The sequence below is a fragment of the Lactuca virosa genome, chromosome 6, assembly GCF_052849685.1.
Source record: "Lactuca virosa cultivar CGN04683 chromosome 6, Lactuca_virosa_CGN04683_v6, whole genome shotgun sequence".
In the NCBI taxonomy this organism is placed as follows: Eukaryota; Viridiplantae; Streptophyta; class Magnoliopsida; order Asterales; family Asteraceae; genus Lactuca; species Lactuca virosa.
This window is the reverse complement of record NC_136431.1, coordinates 23,390,885-23,414,233: the sequence shown is the minus strand read 5'-3', so window position 1 is coordinate 23,414,233 and position 23,349 is coordinate 23,390,885. Positions and strand designations below refer to the sequence as shown.

At 32.3% G+C, this 23,349-nt stretch overlaps 2 protein-coding genes across 2 annotated transcripts; both read left to right on the top strand.

Annotated features, from left to right (window-relative positions):
• The first annotated feature begins 8,211 nt into the window (after positions 1–8,211).
• LOC145120286 (D-xylose-proton symporter-like 2) lies at positions 8,212–12,764 on the top strand. The gene is made up of 14 exons (XM_079056105.1): positions 8,212–8,356; positions 8,462–8,559; positions 9,393–9,471; positions 9,575–9,634; positions 9,727–9,793; positions 9,900–10,024; positions 10,138–10,239; positions 10,343–10,714; positions 10,791–10,838; positions 10,954–11,016; positions 11,844–11,924; positions 12,026–12,124; positions 12,202–12,339; positions 12,416–12,764. The coding sequence occupies exons 1-14, from the start codon at positions 8,294–8,296 to the stop codon at positions 12,545–12,547; spliced, it is 1,527 nt and encodes a 508-aa protein (XP_078912231.1). The 5' UTR covers positions 8,212–8,293; the 3' UTR covers positions 12,548–12,764.
• A 1,764-nt stretch (positions 12,765–14,528) lies between these two features.
• Positions 14,529–15,711, top strand: LOC145120188 (2Fe-2S ferredoxin-like superfamily protein). The gene is made up of 6 exons (XM_079056001.1): positions 14,529–14,762; positions 14,874–14,987; positions 15,106–15,159; positions 15,224–15,286; positions 15,376–15,438; positions 15,520–15,711. The coding sequence occupies exons 1-6, from the start codon at positions 14,577–14,579 to the stop codon at positions 15,553–15,555; spliced, it is 516 nt and encodes a 171-aa protein (XP_078912127.1). The 5' UTR covers positions 14,529–14,576; the 3' UTR covers positions 15,556–15,711.
• Positions 15,712–23,349: the final 7,638 nt, after the last annotated feature.

The following is a 23,349-nucleotide window of genomic DNA, read 5'->3' as shown; positions in this document are numbered from 1 at the left end:
TTACTCTGTATCGGTAATTCTCCCTTCTTGGAATTCTCCATACTAAAACGTTTTAGTACCTTATTCAAGTATGTACTTTTACTAAGTCCAATTAGCCTTTTACTCCTATCTCTCAAAATCTTTATCCCTAGAATATAAGTAGCCTCTCCCAAATCCTTCATAGCGAAACACTTTCCAAGCCAAGACTTAACTACTTGTAAAGTTGGAATGTCTTTTCCTATAAGAAGTATGTCATCAACATACAATACCAGGAAGGTCACTATACTCGCACTAGCTTTGACATATACACAAGATTCATCCTCACTTCTAGAGAAGCCAAACTCTTTAACTTTCTCGTCAAAGCAAAGATTCCAATTACGAGAAGCTTATTTCAATCCATAGATTGAATTATCAAGCTTACACACTCTATTGGGGTACTTAACATCCACAAAACCCTCTGACTGACTCATGTAAACATCTTCAACCAACCTCCCACTAAGGAAAACAGTTTTGACATCCATCTGCCAGATTTCATAGTCATGAAACGCAGCTATGGCTAGCATCACCCTAATATATTTAATCTTAGCTACTGATGAGAAGTTCTCATCATAGTCAACCCCTGGGGTTTGAGTAAAGCCCTTCGCAGCCAGTCGAGCCTTGAAAGTGTGCACCTTTCCATCCATGTCGGTCTTCTTCTTGAAGATCCATTTACACCCCACTGTCTTACGACCTGGTACATTGTCAACCAAATTCCAAACTTGGTTGTCATACATGGACTTGATCTCGCTGTCCATTGCCTCTTTCCACTTGGCAGACTCAGGTCCCGTCATTGCTTCCTTGTAGTTAGAAGGTTCATCCAAATTTACTAGTGTACTATCACTGATAAACGTATCACCGTCAGTAGTAATATTGAAACCATAAAACTCAGGTGACATTCTAACTATACTGGAACGCCTAAGAGGTAATGACTCGTCAATTGGTTCAACTGTAATTTCTTCCTCAGGTTGAGCTCTAGCATTTTCAGAAGTTCCTTCATCGTTTGACTCTTGAATTTCTCTAAGATCAATGGTACTCCCACCGTCCTCTTTGCATACGAGCTCTCTCTCGCGGAAGACTCCCCTTTGTGCTACGAAGCCCACGTTCTCACTAGGTCTGTAGAACAAATATCCAAAAGACTTCTGTGGGTAGACGATGAAAATACATCTCTCACTTCGAGGTTCAAGCTTGTCGTGAGTCTCTCGTCGAACGAAAGCTTCACAACCCCAAACCTTGATATGTGCTAACGAGGGAACTTTCCCTGTCCACATCTCGTGAGGTGTTTTGGCAACCTTCTTTGTTGGGACAAGATTACGAATGTGGGCGACAGTCTCTAAGGCATACCCCCAGAAAGAGATTAGAAGCGAAGCTCAACTTATCATGGAGCGAACCATATCCAACAAGGTCTGATTACACCTCTTAGCCACACCATTAAGTTGTGGTGTTCTAGGAGGAGTCAGTTGTGAAACTATTCCACATACCTTGAGGTAGTCATGGAACTTGATACTAAGATACTCACCGCCTCTATCAGATCTAAGCATCTTTATCTTCCTGCCCAATTGATTCTCGACTTCTTTTTAAAACTCTTTGAACTTTTCAAAGGTTTCTGACTTATGCTAGATTAAGTATATATAGTCATACCTGCTATAATCGCCAGTAAAAGTCACATAGAATCGATTTATATCCATTGTGGTGGATCTGAAGGGCCCACACACATCTGTGTGTATGATATCCAAAAATCCTTCACATCTTTCACAAGAACCAGTGAAATGTGATTTTGTCATCTTTCTAAGTAAACAAGACTTGCACATATCATCTGACCTTAAGTCAAATGTTTCCAACACTCCATCCTTTTGGAGTTGGGCGATTCGTTTCTTGTTAACATGTCCATGACGACAATGCCACAAGCATGCTTTGTATATACCATTAGACGAATCAATTTGAAATACACTATTGCCTAAATTATCTACACACATCACAGTTTCATACACACCATCACAAGGTAAACCTTCAAAATAAAACACACCATTTTTATAAGTAGCAATAGAACTATTCTTATCATCAAAAGAATATCTAAAACCTTGTCTGAACAATGCATGAAAAGAAATAATGTTTCGTGTCATTTCTGACGAGTAGCAACAATTCATCAAATCTAGACTAACACCATTATTAAGCACTAAGTTATAAACTCCAATCTTGGTAACAGGTGAAAATCTCTTATTGCCCATGATCAAGTTCATCCTTCCATGCTTCACATCCTCACTTATTCTTAGCCCCCGCAAATCAGAACAAATGTGAAAACCACATCTTGTATCAAGGATCAAGAATGAGAATATGATGAATTTTTAGATAAGATAGTGTAAATACCTGCCGAGGTTGGCTTCACCTTGCCATCCTTGATATCCTGCAAGTATTTTGGGCAACTTCGTTTCCAATGCCCCTTGTCATTTCAGTAAAAGTAAGTGGCCTTCTTTGGATCAGAAACAGGGGGAGCATCGGAACTGGACTTTCCTTTGGTTCCACTACTAGACGACCCAACATGGGACTTTCCCTTCCAGTTCAGCTTGGGAGGAACTTTACTCTTTTTCCCTTGACCAATGGCTAGAACAGGGGCATCAACAAGAGTGGAGGCAACACCTTTTCCCTTCATTCCCGCTTCAGTTGTTCATAGGAGGTTGTGCAATTGTGATAAAGTAGTTTCGTTGTTGTTCAGATGATAGGTCAATATAAACTGATCATAACAACTTAGCAGAGATTTCAACACAATGTTGATTGCCAACTCTTCATCAAAATTCACATTCAGTTTGATGAGCCTATCCACATATCGTTGCATTCTTGAAACGTGGTTGCTTACAAACTCACCATCCTTCATCTTGTACTCCATAAGGGACTTTACCACCTTGTAATTTTCTTGACGAGCTCACTTATGGTACTTTTCCATAAGGTCCTTGTTCATATCATACGGCCAGTAATCCTCATAGTGTCTCTGTAATTATGGGGTCATTGTAGCCACCATGATGCAATCAACTTTTTTTGCATCCTTGTAGTGTTTCTTGAAGGAAGTTACTTCTTCAGGAGTGACCTTCGTTTCATCGATCTCATCGAGTGGTTTCTCGAGGACATACTCTTTATCCTTAAAACAAAGCACCATTTTGATATTGCGCATCCACTCATTGTAGTTGGTGCCATTCAATTTCACCTTTGTGCAAAAGTTCAATAGAGAGAAGTTGTTGTTGTTTTTGGAAGAGGAACTAGAAGCATCGGTAGGAGTAAACATCTGAAAGAGTAGAAAGTTTTAGTTAGATAATAACAATCCTCGATATAACACCCAAATGAAATATCAAGGCTAGGATCCAACTAAATAATTTACAACATAGAAAATGGATGCCGTAATCTAATTGCAAATTATGTAAAGGTGGGTAAATGACGATTTACCAATTTCATCATAAAAAACAAAATTTGAACGAATTAAGTTTTGAATGAAATTCCTAGATCTTTTGAGAATCATTGAACTTTTCAGTGGCATGTTTTATCTCCATTATGCTCTTCCATTTGTGACTGGGATACCGATGATCACAAACAAGATGTGAATAACCATGCAAATTAACTTGGTACTCTCGATGTCATTTATCATCTCATTTTAATGTGCCGGTTAGCCACACGCGCTCCATTAATCAATGATAATTTACGAGACACTCATTGCTACTCTTTATTAGTCCCTATTAGTGTGCCAGTTAACCACACACACTCACTAACGACCAATAAAGTGCAATGTGCAATTTCATGGGTTAGCATACAAATTCACACTTTTCCTAAAGTAACTAAGATTGAAAATTTTATAAAAATGTATTTAGTTACTTTATAGACCATTATACTTATTAATGAGGATTAAGTGTCCTATCAAACCCGTTCGGCTAATGACCCTCCACCAATCAAGGGAGCGGTGGGTAAGAGTGGATACCCAATGACGGTCATTTTATAGGTCGTTTCCTTAAACTCCCGTTATAGATCGGCTTCATGAATGAGGCGTATTAGCGGTTCGACTGACTTGTCTTATATATATATATATATATATATATATATATATATATATATATATATATAGTAATATCAGATTTTTAATGTTACATATAATATAAGTGTGTATTTTTAAAACTTTTCAAAAATACTAGGTTATATTTTAAAATTTCAAAATTAATATTCAATTAATTAAATTAAAAATAAAACCAATCATGAATTCAAGATAAGGATATCAAATTACATTTTAAAATATTCAGTTTTATCCAATTTAAACAATATTAAGGTAATTATCCTAATCAATCCATGAGATAATTGAAAAAAATCGAATTTTTAGGATCTGAGAGCTTAACATGTCGTGGTGAGCAATCACCACGCCGTGTTGGGTTGATTTCGCAGGCCAACACGCCGTGTTGGAAGAACTCCACGACGTGTTTGATAAACAGAATGATGATTTTGTTTTCTCCTCATTGTTCAAGTTCACATTAATATCAATTCAATAGAAAACTAAACCAGTCTCTAATACCACTAATGGGTTTTGAGCATAACAAACAATCCTATGTGTGCATGAAACCCTAAAATTGATCTACGTTTTCTCTAATTGAACATATCATGTGAACAACAATGTAGAAACCCTAAAACACTAGTATATAATAAAAAAATTATATAGTTAGGGTTACAAAACATACCTTCGATTGTTATATAGCAATAACAATCCAAATCCTTAGTGTTGTTGAGACTTTGAGAACAAGCGTCACAATTGTCACGCCTCTAATGAGTCACACCCAACACTAGCAATTGAAGAAGATTATGGAGAAGGAGAGAGCAGGCAAATTTCGGCTGAGGTTCATTAGGAAGAAGTGGCCGAAAATATTAGGGTTATATCCCTATTTATAGTGCAGATAGGAAACCCTAGATAAGTCCAAGTCCAAGATAATCTTAAACCGGGTAATTATCCACTTTCCTGATTATCCATTAGAGACTATTCTAGAAACCCTAAGGCTCTAGGAAAACCGCCCATAGCCCATGGAGGGTTCTAGATTGCCTATTGCTCAACTATTGAACAATTACAATTCAGTCTCTGCACTTTTAATTAATTATTTTAACCCCAAAATTAATTCTAATTAATTTCTGATTAAATATTAATTACATATTACTATTTTTAATTAATATATTATTCTAATAATATATTAATAAATTACTTATTTCAATTTATTAATCAAATTAATAAATCAACATCTTTCTCCAAAATCATCATTCCTAGTTGTTAGTCTTGAGGGCAACTCAAAAGGATTGTGCTACTATCAATTCAAGTATATACCAATTATAGTTATGAGCTTAGACACCTAATCCAACATTATATATATATATATATATATATTTATTTATTTTTGTTATATATATATATATATATATATATATATATACACACACACACACATTATTTATTTTTTGTTTTTTATTTACTGTAATATATTCATATATTTTACACTTTTTGTATTTTTTTTCATATTATATTTTAATTTTTCTTTTGTATTTTTAACTTTTTTCTTGATCCTTTTCAAAAAATACAAAATGTATAAATATATTAGAGTATATTACATTTTTGGTAATTTATAGTTTTTATAATTTTTTATTTTTATTCAAGTAAATAAAAAATTATATTTATATTTGTACTTTCGGTCCAACTCATTTTTATTTTTATTTTTTTGTTCTTTAATGCTCTTTATTTATGTTACGAAAAAATTAAAATTAAAAAAAACAAACAACTTGTTTATTGAGAATTAGTGTTTCAGTGTGTGATATAACTTGCAAATTAAATCATACTTGTATACGTGATATCAATAGTTTAAATTGAAGATAATATTTTTTAATTTGATTATAGTCTAAAAGAAAGAAAAAAAGAAATAATAATAGTCGGTCTCTATAAAAAAACTTGTTATAATATTTTAAATCGAATTCATGTTCATTTATTTGAATCAAAATAAATAAAAATATTAAAAAAACCATAAAGAACTAAAGTTCAAAAAAACATAAAATAAAAGATAAAAAAAAATCAAATTGTTGAAAAAATAAAGTTAAAAAATGAAAATAAATAAAGTATATATCTAAAAAACTGAAAATAAAAAAAATATAAACATAAAAAACAAAAATAAATAAAATATATAAAAATGAAAATTAAAGTTAAAAACTATGTGGTGTAATTTTTTACAAATTATAGGAACCAAATTTGAAATTTAAACTTAATTTTAGGACTGATTTTGCAAAATGAATAACAAAGTTAACTATAAAACTCGTTAAATGATAATTCTACAAGAAAGTTATAGCTATAATAATAATAAAAAAAATATTAAGATGGTGTTTGGATTATAGCTTGTTAGCTTATTGCTTATTAGCTTATTTGTGGTGGGAATAAGCAATAAGCAAGGGGAGAGATGCTTATTAAAATTAGTTGATTTTTAAGGATTTTATCCAAACATTTAAATTTAGCTTATTGTGGTGGGAATAAGCAATAAACAATAAACACCATTTTTTTCCTAATCAAACACCCCCTAAGTACCTGTTTGATATGCGTCCGATCGAGTCGAGTCAGACGTTTTTGGCTGACTCGGTCAACAAAAGGTGTTTGATAATGAAACTTTGGGGGGTCTGACTCGGAAAGAAACATCTGATTCAGTTAGTATGGCGTAAATAGCTGACTGAGAAAACGAGATACGTTTCCATCTTTACCCTTGCCCTACTGTTCCTCTTTCAGCGACTTCATCCTCGATTCTTCTCCTTCTTGCAGCGTCTCCATAGCCACGCATATCAAATAACCTTCTGCAACTTCTAAACATCGGACCAACATCGGACCTACCCTAAATCCTTCTGCAATTCTCCCAACTTCCAAACGTGTGACCTACCCTAAATTCTTCATCCAGTTCTCCCAACTTCGTTTTTATTTCACGTGTGTGTGTTGGTATGTAGGTGTTAATTATATTTTATGTTGGGTTGACTGTATGATTCACATATTTTACTGCTCAAATTCGATTGAATTTATGTGTGCGTGTTTAGCAAGTTCTGGTTCTGTTGGTTTCTTCTACTCGAATATATAATTATGTTGAAACAAGTCTTCACCTTAAATTCAAATAAATGATCGAACATTTATACATTACACTGTGTATTTGACAAATTTTTCTGCTGAAATTTGATTGAATTTCTATGTATCTGTATTGAAAAAATTCTATTGATTGCATGTATGTGTTTCACAAGTTCTATTATGTTCGTAAGTGGATATGTTTTGTCTGTGTTAACCATTCCTCTGCTCAAATTCATAGAAAGGGTATTTTAGTAATATAAATGTTACTGCTATTGCCACAACACTTTGGTCCGAAACTTACATCAAATGTTTCTTCAGGTTAAAAAAAGGAAGTTGGGAGAATTGGATAATGATGATGATGATATCACAAGTGATGATTTTACACTTATGAGTAAGATAAAGGGTAAGTGACTATTGATCTCAATCTGTTTGTTAGATTTTATGATAAATTAACTTGTAAATTGTAACAATCTAACCTTTCATAAAATGCCCTCTATAACTCTGGACAAATGTCTCAATAGCAGTTTGTGTAGACAAGCAGTTTGTTCTTCTGGTTTTGTTACCTTTTTTCTTAAATTGTTGTTGTTTACACATACAATTCAAAGAGATCTTTCTATAAGGAGTTGGCTAAAGTTATCGAAACATCATATGATTATACGAGGTGCTTTTCATATGAATATGAATCTGGTTAATGATAGAATTGTTTGAATTGTTGAAAAAAATGAATCTATTTATAACTTTATAAAAATAATGATTCCTTTTATAATTTTTATTTGGATTTAAAAAAATTTGTGTGTAATTTACATTTTGTATGACAATTTGTATGTATTTGTAATTCTTCAGCAACCTCATCCATCACTGTATAGAGCAGAAGGGTAAAATGATAATTTTTCATCAGTCAGCACATTCAGTCAGATATACAATCAAAGAGCATGGTTTCTTATTAGTCAGGATTTCTTATCCAGACAGACATTTTCCACTCAGTACTTTTTCAATCAGCAATTATCAAATAAGACCTAAGTCTTTTTTCCAATGAGGATTTTTATTTTTTACAACAAAATTACAACTTTCTTTACTAAGATCCGCGTGGTCAACAAAATTACAACTTTCATTCGTTAGCCGCTATTTTTCTTTTTTGACTGTATTTCTGGTTAGGAAGCTGCTACTACGTGCTGCATAGCTATGGCGTCCACAACCACCACCGATCCCGAACACCAGCACCATACGTTCTCATCCATCGGCAAGGTCTCTTACATGAAATTATTTTCGTAAACTTGTTTTTGATCCACATGTAAGGTTTTCTTTTTCTATATGACGGTGGAATTTGTGAGAGATTTTATACTTTTATAGGCGGGGAAGTCATCCGGTGAAATTGAGGGCCTTGATGTGCGTCTACTCAACGGTCAACGTCACTCGGAGAGGTACTCGGTAGCTGCTGCTGTTCTTCCGTAAGTTTCTTCTTTACAAACCGCCCAATTTGATGCTGTTCGTATTTTGATCCATGTATCTATATGACGTTTTCGATTTTGAAGTCTATGCTGCTGTTGCAGATGCTATTGTGATTTTGAACTTTTCCTGTCGTATAAGTTTAGTGATTCGACAGAGCAAGGGTCTATATTTTGTAGGCCATTGCTAATGAATTCTTTAGGTCATGATGTGTTGTTTTCAACCGAATAACAAGATCTCCAGACTGTTTTGACTTCATTACATTTTTTAATTGATGTTAAGATTTGAGAAAACACTCAGGATCCCTGGAATTTCTCCCTGGAAACAACTATACACAATTGCAAAATTTGAGGTGCTAGTTACTATTCCTAGGTGCTAAAGAACACATCCAACATCCACATTTAAGGCAGATGTGTTAAATTCCGATTAATTGCTGCATCTGTAGCATACTGGATAAATTTTGACAGAGATAATGAACTTTGTAACAAACAATACCAATAGGTGAACATGGGTGTTAAATTGTTGCACTGTTGTATTGATTCTGAATCTGAACATACAGATTCAATATTGAAAGAAAATTGATTCTCCTCTTTTTGTTATGTGTAGAGGAAAAATATCATGGTTATAAGTTTTTGTAACTAATACATGGACATGTAGAAATGAAGGGTGTGCTGTACTGCCTTTATGTCTTGCAGTTGGACAACTAATGTGTCATTTATTTGAGTGACTAATTTTCTGTGATAGAAAATGCCAGAGTTATCTACATCATCAATCTTTCATTTTCATTATAGTAGTGATAAATTTCTCATAGTGATGAATGACTCAATAATCTCAGGTTTTTTTTCCCTGCTCTTGGAGGCCTGTTATATGGCTTTGACATCGGTGCCACCTCTTCTGCTACAATCAACATCAAGGTATCTTTTTAGTGAATTTTTATAAAAGTGATTTTCATTTCTATTTCTATCTCTTCTGTTTCTTCATTGTCTCATTGTGTACTGTATTTGTAAAATGCTGCAGTCACCTACATCCAGTGGTGTCTCATGGTATGACTTGTCCTCTGTGCAAATTGGTCTTATTGTAAGTTTATAAATTCCTTACTCCTTAATGCCATGCGTTTTTCTTTCACATTACAGACAACTAATCTTTCTTCTTGCTTTGGGTCATCACAGACCAGTGGTTCACTGTATGGAGCTTTGCTTGGTTCCATATTGGCTTTTAATGTTGCTGACTTTCTAGGTTAGCAATGATTCTAATTTGAAGACTTGAAGTTTCAAATTCATAAGCATACCTGTTTACTTGTCTTGATAATAAGTACTGAGTTTGTATTTAATATTTATTTAAGGAAGGAGGAGGGAGCTGATGGTGTCAGCTGCATCGTATATTATTGGTGCTCTGATAACAACACTCGCACCGACTTTTGCAATTATGGTGATTGGGCGTATTGTATATGGTATAGGCATTGGATTGGTAAGATATGAAGCTACCATACTACATTTATACTTTTTATGAGGATTCCTTGTATGTTAACATGAAGCAAAATGGTGCAGAATGTTTATAATTCCAGCTGTTTTCCTATATAGGCAATGCATGCTGCTCCAATGTACATTGCTGAGACAGCTGTAAGTCAAATAAGAGGTCGATTGATATCCCTGAAAGAATTTTTCATTGTGTCAGGAATGGTTGTAAGTAGTTCATCTTTCTCTGGGATCTTTCATAATAAAATATCACTTTTGTTTATCATTCCATTCATTTCCCATCAAATCAAATATGTTCATGTTATTGCAGTTAGGTTATGTGGTTGGAAGCCTGTTGGTTGATGTGAAAGGTGGTTGGCGATATATGTATGCAACTGCTACTCCTTTTGGAGTGGTTATGGTTATTGGAATGTGGTGGCTACCTGCTTCACCAAGATGGATTCTCCTACGCGCAATACAAGGAAAAGGCGATATGCGGGACCTACGTGAATACGCGATATATTGCTTACGTAGGCTTAGAGGTGAAGAAGCCATGGATGACTCAGCATCTCAAGAAGTTGAAGAGATTCTTGTTGAGTTATCTTATATCAGTGAGGAAAATGAAGCTACATTTGGGGAGATGTTTCAGGGGAAATGCTTGAAAGCCCTGATTATTGGTGCAGGTTTAGTCTTGTTCCAGCAGGTAAATTTACATTGAAGAGCATTGGCTTCTTTTTTCAAAGCTTAGATGTGTGACATGTGTCACTCTTGTATGGCAGATAACAGGTCAACCTAGCGTATTGTACTATGCTGCATCGATTTTCCAGGTATATGATTGTTGAATTTGGTGTTATAAAAGAAGATAGAATTTGGAAACCTTTGATTTTTATCTTTTAAATTTTTAAAACATGTTTTTGTTCCTGAATTGCTATGATTGTATAGACTGCAGGGTTTGCTGCTGCTTCGGATGCAACAAGGGCTTCCATTCTACTTGGTTTGTTAAAGGTGGACTCTCTCTCTCTCTCTCTCTCTCTCTCTCTCTCTCTCTCTCTCTCTCTCTCCCAAAAGTAAATAGTACATATTTGAAATTTCAAAGATATTTCATCGGTATTTGGTTTGTAGAATGGAATTTGTCATGCTTTTGGTTGGCAGGAATCCCATAATAAAACTTAAATAACTTTAAATTTCTGCTTATAATAAAATTTAAAATTTTTATTTACTTCAATATACATATAATAAGGGTATTTCTGTGTTTTACTTAAAAAAAAGGAAGGATGGAATTGAATTCCTTCCATCCACCCCTAGGAAATGGAATCTGATGGAAGTATAATTTGTCACTTGTTTGGTTGGCAGCAAATAGATGAAATTCATAATAAGAATTAAATACTTGTTTTGTTTTCTTTGTTTTTTTTTTTAATCTTTATTTACTTCTATATATAATAAGGGCATTTTGGTGTCTTTAAGAGGAAAAAAATAGAAAGAAGAATGTCATTCAATTCCTTCCATGATTCCATCCTCCCCTACGAAATGGAATCTCAATGAATTGTAATTTGTCACGTGTTTAGTTGGCAGGAAATGGAATGGAATTCAATAAACAATCATTTTTTTAGTTTTATCCACTTCAATATATATAAACAGGGTATTTTGTTGTTTTAATTAAAAAAAGGAAGAACAGAATTGAATTACGAATGGCGAGAGCATTAAACATGAAGGAATCTGACGGAATTGATTTCCACCCATTTGGCAACCAAACACACAATGGAATGGAATCTCGAATTCCAATTCCGCCATAAGATTCTTAACTGATAATTTCTTCTCCTTACCTTTTGCAGTTAATCATGACTGGTGTAGCTGTTATGGTTGTTGACAAAGTAGGAAGGAGACCCTTGCTTCTTGGCGGAGTTTCTGGCATCGTAATTTTTCATTATAATTTTACACATTAAGATTTTAATTCAAATTACACAAGTTGTAATTAAAATTAATTAATTATATATCATGTTATGTTATGTTGCAGGTAGTCTCATTATTTCTGTTGGGATCATTCTACACTTACCTTGGTAACATACCCACAGTGGCTGTTGTTGCATTGCTTCTATATGTTGGATGTTATCAGGTATATAAATAAATAAATTAGTATCTGTTAATGTTCACTTCATTTCTATATAAATTTATAAAAATATTAATTTGCAGATATCTTTTGGTCCCATTGGATGGTTGATGATATCCGAGATCTTCCCATTACGCCTACGTGGACGTGGATTAAGTATAGCAGTCCTCGTGAATTTTGGCGCCAATGCAATTGTCACATTTGCATTTTCTCCATTAGAGGTAAAAAATGTTTTTTTTTCTTTAAATGATTATATTTTTCCTGTTTTTTAATGTGTTTGTTATAACTATTTTTTAGACGTTGCTTGGGGCTGGCATACTGTTCTTCATATTTGGAGGGATAGCAGTGTTGTCTCTGGTTTTCATTTTCTTCATTGTACCAGAAACAAAAGGGCTGACTTTGGAGGAGATTGAGGCTAAACTCCTATAATATTGTGAATTTCCGGTTGGTATAAAGTGTGCATAACTTTGTATCATAATAAGTATAAGATCATAAGATGTAACTTTTGAGTCTTGCATTTTGCCTATCTTTCTCATGTATCAATCTATGTTGTGGTCTTAACATGTAACACGGCCTGTGTATTCAATATTCCTTGGAGGAAGATTCATCGCTCATAATAATTAAAATCTTGTAACCATATTAAAAATTGCCCATGTGGTATTTTTTTTTTTGGGTTACTAAAGGAATCTTATTACAAAAGAAGTTCCTATGGCATGATTTAATGGCAAAAGATGTCCTTACAATTTTTTATAAGTCAAAAAACCAAAAAGGTCAAAGGGCGACAATTTTGGTTGTTTCGGATTAAACCCTGACACTAGAGATCGCAACGGGGGCGGGTTTTACAGGGGACCCCAATCCACATCCCCATCCCTGAATACTCATTCCAATCCCCATCCCCATCCCCACCGGGGAATATAGATAAACCCCCATCCCCACCCCCAACGGGGATTGGGGATCCCCAACAGGAAATCGGAGATTTTTTTTTCACTTTTAATATGAAAAATTTTATGTAAAGAAAACATTTAAATTTCAATTTTACCAGCATAAATTTAAAGATTTTACAAAATATAAAAAAATATATAGATTGCATAAAAAATATAAAAAATTTTTCTATCATATTTAAATATATACATGAGAAATCAAGTAGAAAAAATTATCAGAGTGATATTTGAGGTAAAATAGATGGACAAAATACAAAAAAATTATACATGAGTTTAAATAAGATAAAAAGAAAAACAAAGTATAATTTCAACCAAGTAATTACTAATGAGTTAGGTTACTTGGATAAAATTCTATGTATTGTAAATTGTACTATAAATATATGTTTTGTATTACTTTTATATATTAATATATATATCGGGGGGCGGGTCCAGGGTCGGGGATTAGGGGTATCCCCATCCCCATCCTCTTCCCCACTTTTTTATTCGGGGATTCCCCATCCCCGTCCCCATCCCCGGTCAACTTGGGGATTCCCCGGTCAAAACGGGTGCGGGTTTCGGGTTCCCCATCGGGTATGGGGCTTTTTGCCATCCCTACCTGACACTCAAAATTACATTATATTTATGTAAAATTTACACTAAAACTCTCTTTGACACTATTTGTACAAAATTTACACTTTCTTTTTTTAACACCGAATACATACTAAAACTTTACACTAAAAATATATTTAAATATCATAAACTCTAATGCATTAATTATACGTAGTCCTTAAAAGTAAGAAACTAGCTAAAAATGTATAAGTTTAAACAAAAATGTTTGTGTAACGAATGTGTTTCATTAAATATAGAAGTTGTTATTCGGTTCTATTATTTATGTTGAGTTTAATCGTCACTTGTAGTAAAATATAATTTTTGTTTATCCGTTTGGAGTTGGTCTTCAAAACCTTTTCTTGTTAGGCCATCGGTATGGATAACACTAACTAGTAACTACACAAAATTATATTAGGTTAATATATTAATCACCCCACATTATCATATTCTTTTTATTTTATTTTTATTATTTAAATAATATATATATTTTTAATTATTTAAAATGTAAATAAAAAGATAAAAAGATAGAAAATATAATTAGACGTGGTTAATTGTGGTGATGATCACATTCCACCACAATCTACCATAAATTATACCCACCACTTTGTCATATCAATCACGAGCATGGCACGTGAAATGTATACCGGAAGACTCTATCGGAATATAGCATTGATTATGCTCATCTCAAGATTTTACTACTTTGACCCCTTTAGCCTCGACCAAACGGTCCAAACCTTGGTGCTTGGCAGTTGGCAGTTAGTGTCAACTTTCATAAAATTGAGGGTCTATAGGAGAACTTTTATAAGATTAAGGGCGAATTTACAGCTATCTATAAGTCCAGGGGTTTACGCAAAAGTTTTCAAATACTTTACACAAAAATAAAAAGTGTGGTCACAGAAAGACCACAAGCAAAACCGAAGAAGAAAGATATGGCATTCGCCGTGAAATTGTCCCCGTTGCCCCTCCGATCACCGGAGATCACCATTGTTAGCAGTGGTTTCTCAAACTCCGTCATATCTTTCAACAGAAAGAGACCGACGTTGTCCTTTGCCGTCAGCAATTCTACTGAAGAACCACCGACAACCACGCCTGAAATCGAGCTCGAATTCTTAGGGGTAACTCAAATTCATTGGCAGTTATTTTACTTTTTAATTCATCAATCATGTTTTTGTGCTGCAATTTATGAATAAAATAGTTTTTATGATGTCGTTGGTGATGAAATGAAGCCAAAGCCTGGTGACGATGGGAAGTATCCGGTGGACAGAGCGGCGGCAGCGAGCGGAGAGAAGCTCCTAAGAACAATAATGGCGGATAACAAAATCGAACTCTACGGCACGTATGTATGTTACTTTACACCATACCAATTCGCATCCTCACACACAAAACACACAGAGAAACTTGCATTTATGACTTGTGCCATGATAATCGAGCATTCGAGTTTGAATTTGTTTTGGAAAGGGAAAGGTAATGAACTGCGGTGGTGGCGGAAGCTGTGGCACTTGCATCGTGGAGGTAAATCTTGTAGCAAATTTCATTAATCGGTTTTTCTTTGTTTATTCTTATAATACATTTACAGGTTGTAGAAGGAAAGGAGCTTTTAAATGAGAGAACAAATACAGAACTCAAATACTTGAAAAAGGTTTCGTTTCTCAATTCTCCATGTTTATTAGCATCGATAACGAACCTGCTGCATACCTGAATAAATGTGTTGGTAATTTATTTATGCAGAAACCGGAATCATGGAGGTTAGCTTGCCAGACCATAGTCGGAAACAAAGAAAACTCCGGCAAGGTATGCATTGATAAATTATCTTCATCTTATTGGATATGGAAGTTGGAAATCTTGTAACTAGGGTTTCAGTAACATTTGCAGGTTCGGATCCAGAGGTTGCCTCAATGGAAGAAATGATATCAACAAGAATCCTTAGACTTGATCGTTTTACAGATCTCATAAACTTGGTGTTGCGTTTGCAATATATTCTCCATAAACTCCATTTACATAAATACTTATGTGGTGCCATATTGTTGTAGACATTTCTTGAGCAAATCATTTTGTTTTGGAGGATTTATTGTGTCGAGATTTTAATTGACACTTCCCCCACGAATGCACTTAGAGTTTGCATTGTGCTTTCTAATGCAACTCACCATTTTAACCAAGTTGAAATATCTCAGTATACAAAAGTCGGCGATCTTGAAGAATTGTTTTTCCACTACTGTATCCTGGGAAACAAACACTCATATCGGACGAATTTGTTTTAAAAACACCGTGTTAAACACAAGCCTCAACAACAATTTTCTATTTCGTTCTTTCGTGCAATTTTCGTGTTATATTTTCATTACAATCTTAAAACAAAATTCGTTTGTACGAACCGAACAATTGAAAGAAAAAAAATTCTTTATGTTTTCTGCTTACGGTTCTACAAAAACGAGAACACTTTTTTTCCTTTACAGTTTTAGATCTGTTTTCAAAAATCATTTTCTAAAACAGTTTCTGATTTTCTGTTAGGTATCAATTAACAATAAAACGTTTATTCTTTCTGCTTCTGTATTCAAAAATAATTTTCTAAAACAATTTTCTGAATCATTTTTTGGAAAAGACATTCCTCAACGGTTTAGTTCTCAATAATCTTGTTTAGTTATCAATAATCTTGTTTGGTTTTTACTAAACTGTTTAATATTTGGGTTCTACTAAAATTGTTGGTTTCTCTTTGTAGTATGATTATTGAAAGCTCTCAAGTCTCAACCAAAGCCTACTGGTACTCTTAATTCCCAAGGAGTTCCATCGATGACCATGTCGGTCAATCATGCAGACAAGCCGAAAAAGTTTTTCGGGTAACACTTTAAAAAGTGGCAGTATAAGATGTTCTTCTACCTAACTAGCTTAAAAAGTGGCAACACTTTAGGCTTTGAGTGCTATTGAGGCTTGTATAAGAACATAATTCCTTCTCCTTCGGACATCCTTGGAACCTCTCGAGTCAAGAATCTTGCAAGATTCAAGGTAGTTAGGTAGAAGAACATCTTCTGCTACCACCTTTTAAAGTGCAGTCCGAGAAAATTTTATGACTTCTCCGCATGATTGAACGACATGGTCATCGTTGGAGCTCCTTGGGAATTAGGAGTACTAGTAGGCTTTGGTTGATAGCTTTCAACAGTCATGCTATAAAGAGAAACCTACAATTTTAGTAGATACCAAATATTAAACAGTTTACTAAAAACCAAACAAGATTATTGAGAACTAAACTGTTGAGGGGTGTCTTTTCCAGAAAACGATTCTAAAATCTATTTTAGAAAATGATTTTTGAAAACAAAAGCAAAAAATAATAACCGTTTTGTTAATTGATACCAAACAGAAAATCAGAAATCATCTTAGAAAACGATTTCTAAAAACAAAATCTAAAACCGTGAAGGGAAACAAATTGTATTCATTTTGGTAAGAACCATAATCATAAAATAGAAAGGAATTTCTTTTCTTTTTCATTGTTTCGTACAAACAAATTTTGTTTTAAGATTGTTAGGAAAATATAACACGAAAATTGCACGAAAGAACAAAATAGAAAATTGTTGTTGAGGTTTATGTTCAACACAATGTCTCAAAATTTTGATTTACACCTAACTATATCATTATTTTCGATTTTTCTCAAGAACATGATAAACACAATGTAATTTCAAGCTTTATGTAGTGCAAATATCATTTAAGCAATGCTTTGATACGACTGAAACATTTTCTATATACTTCATAGATTATCGCATGACATCAGAAACAAACAATTTTAATCTTAGGCAAACAATCAACTAAAACCTACAAGTATCTTAACCTAAATAATATGAACAACTAAAAGAGGGATAAAAATTACTAACCTTTAGCAAAACCAATTTGCTTGAAGAAGCTTTGATGTTGATCGAATTCCAACAAGCCTAGGAAGATAACAACCAAAGTAGATTGCCTTTAATGGTTCACACCCAACAATACCAAATTATTGAATGTAATAAATCAACCCTTAGAACAACATATATTGACTAAGGATTAATAAAGAGAGAAGAGAAACTCTAAAATAGTAAAGTCGGACGAATTCTAGGAGTGCGGATGGGGTATTTATACTTTTTGGTTGCTTGAAAAGAAAACAGATTTGAATAATTAAATAATCCAATATAATCCAGAATTCAAATCCTTTCCATATCCATAGCCTTGGAAGAAAATTCAAGGGCTTATCCCTTAGGAATTTCGTCCACCTCCATAAGGATCTATAATGTTCCAGCTATTCAACTATTGAACAATTAACATTCACTCCCTACACCTTTTAATTAGCACAAATTAATTATGGATTAATTCTAATTAGTTCCAAATTAAAAATCATCACATGAATAAGTAATGAACTATTTGTATTTCTCTCCAATAACATTCAAATACTATTTGGGTCGTTGAGGGCACCCCCAAAAGGACACTGCTACTAATGGATAATCTTACCAATTAGTTATGACATTAGACACTATTCCAACACCAATTTAGTTGTATTAACTTGAATCTTAATTCTTTTATGAACAACAAACTGTTAGGACTAGTGTTTGACGAAAACTAGGGTTAGATGATAGAATCGTAAACTTACATGCGTAAGAAGCATTTGTGAACAACTTATGCTAATAATTGACTTTCATGACCATTGAAATTAATTCCTATATCAAATCTCTCATAATACAAACTTAATTATAACTGTTTAGATAGTTAATTGCATGACCATTGTATTAATTGACTTTATAATTCTATGATTTAGTTAATCAATCAAGATAACTAATGTTAATTAATATTCGTTGCACTCAATTGGAATCCACCATATCTGAAGGCGATATCAAAATCTATGTGAAAACATCTTTATCTTTTATGTCTCCAAATCTATTCTCTAGCTTTGTTTGTTTAGTTGAATTGAATCAAAATTCCTCATTTATTTTCTTGTTTATAGTTTAATTATCATTTGAATTTATCTGAATTTAATTCCCCTTCTCCATGTGATCGACACCTGGTCTTACCAAAACTGTATTGCTACATGGTCAGGTTCACTGCCTGTAATGTGTATTAGTTTAGTTACGATAGATTAGATTTTATAAATTTAAAACATAATATATATATATACACACACACACACACACACACACATCAACAACAAATGTGTCAACTCATTAGGTCGATGGGAATATCCAAAGCATAACATGTGTGTTATCACCTTAAGAAAAGAGGAATGAACACAAATGCCCGAGCATGCCAGAAGAGGAGTAAGATTAGATCGTGGTTGGAAAAAAAAGACGGTATAATGAAAGAAGCTCCAAAGCAAATGAAGACATTTGAAAATGAGGTAAATATCACTCATCTCCTTTTCACTTCTATATTAATGATATATATATATATATATATATATATATATATATATATATATATATATATATATATATATAGAGAGAGAGAGAGAGAGAGAGAGAGAGAGAGAGAAGCCATGGTCCCCTTTTATAAGGTTGGGTAAACATCAATTTACTTGATGATAATAAACAAGTTTACTTTGTATGAAAATTTCATTTAGGAACTTTTCATATTGAAGAAGTTAAAATATAATGAGACCTTAAACGTGGGCGAAATACTTCGGCGGTTTTACAAAACGATTTCCCCAAAGTTCAAGGATTTAGGTGTTTTTACGGTTCCTTAAAAATTAGGGAATCTTAATGTCCTTAGATCCATTATAGACCTTAATTCCTATATCAATGTCCTACCATATTCCATTTTTAAAACATCCAATGTCGGACCATTGAAGAGAACTTGTGTAATCATCTAGTTGGATGATTGTTCCATAGTACACCCAATATATGTACTTGACGACGTGTTGGTTCAAGTGAATGGATAAGTATTTCCAACCGATTTCTATGTGTTAGTTATTGGAAATGATGATGCCCCGAATTCAATTTCGAATCGTTTAGGGAGATTTTTCTTGAAAACTGGAAAAACAAAAATTAATATCTATAATTTACACTCTCTATGGAGTTGATGAAGAATTAATTAATTTTGACATGTATGATGTACCAGTTGCCTGAGAAATGTTTCCTCTTAAAAAAATTTCTATATGGTCGAGCCTCTAAGCAATAATGTTTTGAACTACCTAACCCCAATTTGCTAGCCTTAGGGTTAAACAAGAATCTTGATAATGATGCAACAAGGGGATTTACTAAAAAGTTCAAGTTGGAAGAAGAGTTGGCATTCCTATACATTTTTATGTGATCCAACATCCGGAATAACATGGGCATTTAAAAAAAGAAAAAAAAACATTATGCGATGTCTTTATAAAGGGCATCATCATTGAGAAGTTCGAATGGGCATTTGCCAAGACTTCAATTGTCATGACTCTTGTTTGATACTTTGATTGCTTTTAATCTTGAACTTTATAATCTAATTTTACAAATTAAAAAAGAAATTTACATTGAAAAATTTGAACGACATGCATGTCGTACAAAATAAATACCATATAACCCAAAATATCACAAACATATATCCAATACTAATTTATAGCCTGTGAGAACCACGATTACAAAAATAATTAATTTTTTATAGTAAAAACTCATAATTATTAGTTAATTATTTTCAATAAGTTATTAATTAAACATGATTTTGTAGGATTTTCAATATAGAAAAACAATTAATTATCAGTAATTATAACTAAACTTATTCAAGACAAATTTAAATTTCTCATAAAAATCAGGGATCAAATAAATAATTGTCTAATTTATTATCAATATCAATACTTTTTAAAAAATAAAAAATAATGAGAAAATTATAAGTGTAATTTTTATAGAGCATTTGAAAAGAAAACATAAATTATGAGAAAATAAAAAATGACACTAATAACTATTCTTTTATTACTATAGGAAGATTAGATAACTCAAAAAACAAAAAACAAGGTGATGTGCTGATAAAACACGTCACTTATTAGGTTGTAGGGAGTGGTCACAGCCAAACCACCTGCCAATTCAGCATCACATAGGTATTTTAGCATTCGACAACAAACCCATTAGGTTGTGAAAATGGTGTTCACCGGTGGGTTGGTAACTTGGTATTGAAGAAGCAAAAAAGAGGAGAGAAAAAGAGAGAAAATGGAAATTGTCATAACCATTAGCAATCACTTCACTCGTCTTCATGCGTCTTGGCAATCACTTCATAGCCAACCCACGAAGTCAGGGATGGTGTTCACGCGTGGGTTGGCTTGCCACATAGGATCTCACGCGTGAATTAACCCCCACTCCGGTTAGCCCTTCTGATATTTTAGAAAATAAATCTTATAAAACTCTATTTTATTTCTTCGTAGACAAGTAAACATGTGATTTCAATTTATATCTATATTTATATGGGTGAGAAAAGTTTCATGGACCTCTAGAAGATAGCCTAGCTGTTAGATATTTAAAGTGTAATGTCCATATATACCTCTTTTAATAGATCCCTTATTTGTTAGGAATTTATCCACCATATTTACTCAATTATACCATCGATTATCAGAAGAATATTTTTTTAATAGATGTTAGTTTAATCATCACGAATAACAAGTGTAGGCTACAAGTTTATAACGAGGTTCTTTAATATGAAACTAATAACAATTACATGGGAAAATGGTGATATTAATTCCTCACGAATATGTTGTTTTTTGGTGATACACAAAGTTTCGTATACACAACCATTTGAAAATTTGAAAAATCATAGGAATAATTTTAGACATCTCAAAATCATCTCATGTTAGCCACTTGTCGACAACTTCAAGTAGCCATGATTTGAGTTTTGTGAATCGGACTACATTAGCCATTTTTCGGTCACTTGGTTGCCAGTACTTGAAGTGGTGGTTTTTACCGAAATGGATACTTGAAGTAACACCCAAGTAGCGATTCTTTTAATGGATTTTCTTTACATACAAAAATTTAGTCATCTTAAGGCGTGTTTTACTATTCTTCTCTCTAGCTATTTCTTTGAAGATAAATGACTTTGTTTCTTCATTTTGGTCACTTGTAAGTAATTTGTAACCTCCATTTGATTGTTGATTAATAATACAACTCTTCTGTGTCTTGAAAGTTTATTTGTTAATTTAAATATGATGTTTAATCCAAAACCTAAATTAAAATGTCTAATAAACTTTAAAAATGTTCAAATATTACTTTTAAAATAGTTAAAAAGGTTTAATGTTTAAAATATAAAACCTAAATAAAAAAATATTTAAAAAAATTATTTTCAAAAGTAATTGAAAATTTTAATATAAGTGGGTTTAAATTAATTAATAAGAATAATAATAATTAAAAATAACATAAAATGATAATATATATATATATATATATATATATATATATATATATATATATAGAGAGAGAGAGAGAGAGAGAGAGAGAGAGAGATAGGTTCAAATGTTTCTCACATCTATTGTGTGCAAGAATGCACCTATATATATATATATATATATATATATATATATATATATATATATATATATATATATATATATATATATATATATATATAGAGAGAGAGAGAGAGAGAGAGAGAGAGAGATAAGTTCAAATGTTTCTCACATCTATTATGTGCAAGAATGTACCAATAAGAATTTAATAAAAATTAAATTATTATTTAATCAAATAAAGATAGATATTAAAGGATTTCCATAATTATATGTATATTAAATGATATATATATAAATATAATTCTTTTTTTATGGAAATTAATTAAATTCGTTATTAATGTCAACAATAGTATTCTTTCAGAATGAATTCGTATCAAGAAGAATAAGATTGTATTCTACCTGAATGAGAGTGAGTGTGTCCTGAAACAAAACACGAATCCATACATAAAAACCTAAATACGAATTCATTCTGAAAGAATGTTATTGCTAACATTAATGACGAATTTAATTAGTTTCCATAAAAGAAGAATTATAATTATGGATATCATATAATATACATACAATTATGGAAATCATTTAATATCTATATTTATTTAATTAAATAATTATTTAATTTTACGAAATTTTTAATGGTGCATTTTAACACACAATAAATCTAAAAAACACAATAACCTAACTATATATATATATATATATATATATATATATATATATATATATATATATATATATATATATATATATATATATATATATAGAGAGAGAGAGAGAGAGAGAGAGAGAGATAGAGAAAGATGAGGGTTCAATTGAGAAAAAAAAGGTTGAGAATGGGGGAATCATTCTCAGCCACTCATTTATTTTTGCCGCAAAAGCCTCCGTCGTACCAGCGGAAATGGGAAAGGAATAGATATGTGTTTTCCAACAAAACATGTTTCCTTAAATTATGCTAAGCATTACCTTAATATATACAAAAACATAGTTTTTTCGTTTTTTTTTAATTTTTAAGAAGCTATTTTTATCGAAAAATGATTTTAAATATACCAAAATTCATGATTTGTTATTCTCTACAAATAGACATCCATATTGATATAGTTTTAAGATAAAATAATTTTTTTTTTATATTTTCAGCTATCGTTATTCATAAGTGAATAAAAATGAATCAGGTTTTTACTACAGTACATTCGTTATTCAATTATGAATAAAAACTATGATTAATTTTTTTTACAATTTAAGTATCATTCATATATGAATATAACATATAATAAACATAGTATATTCATATTTAAATATTAGAC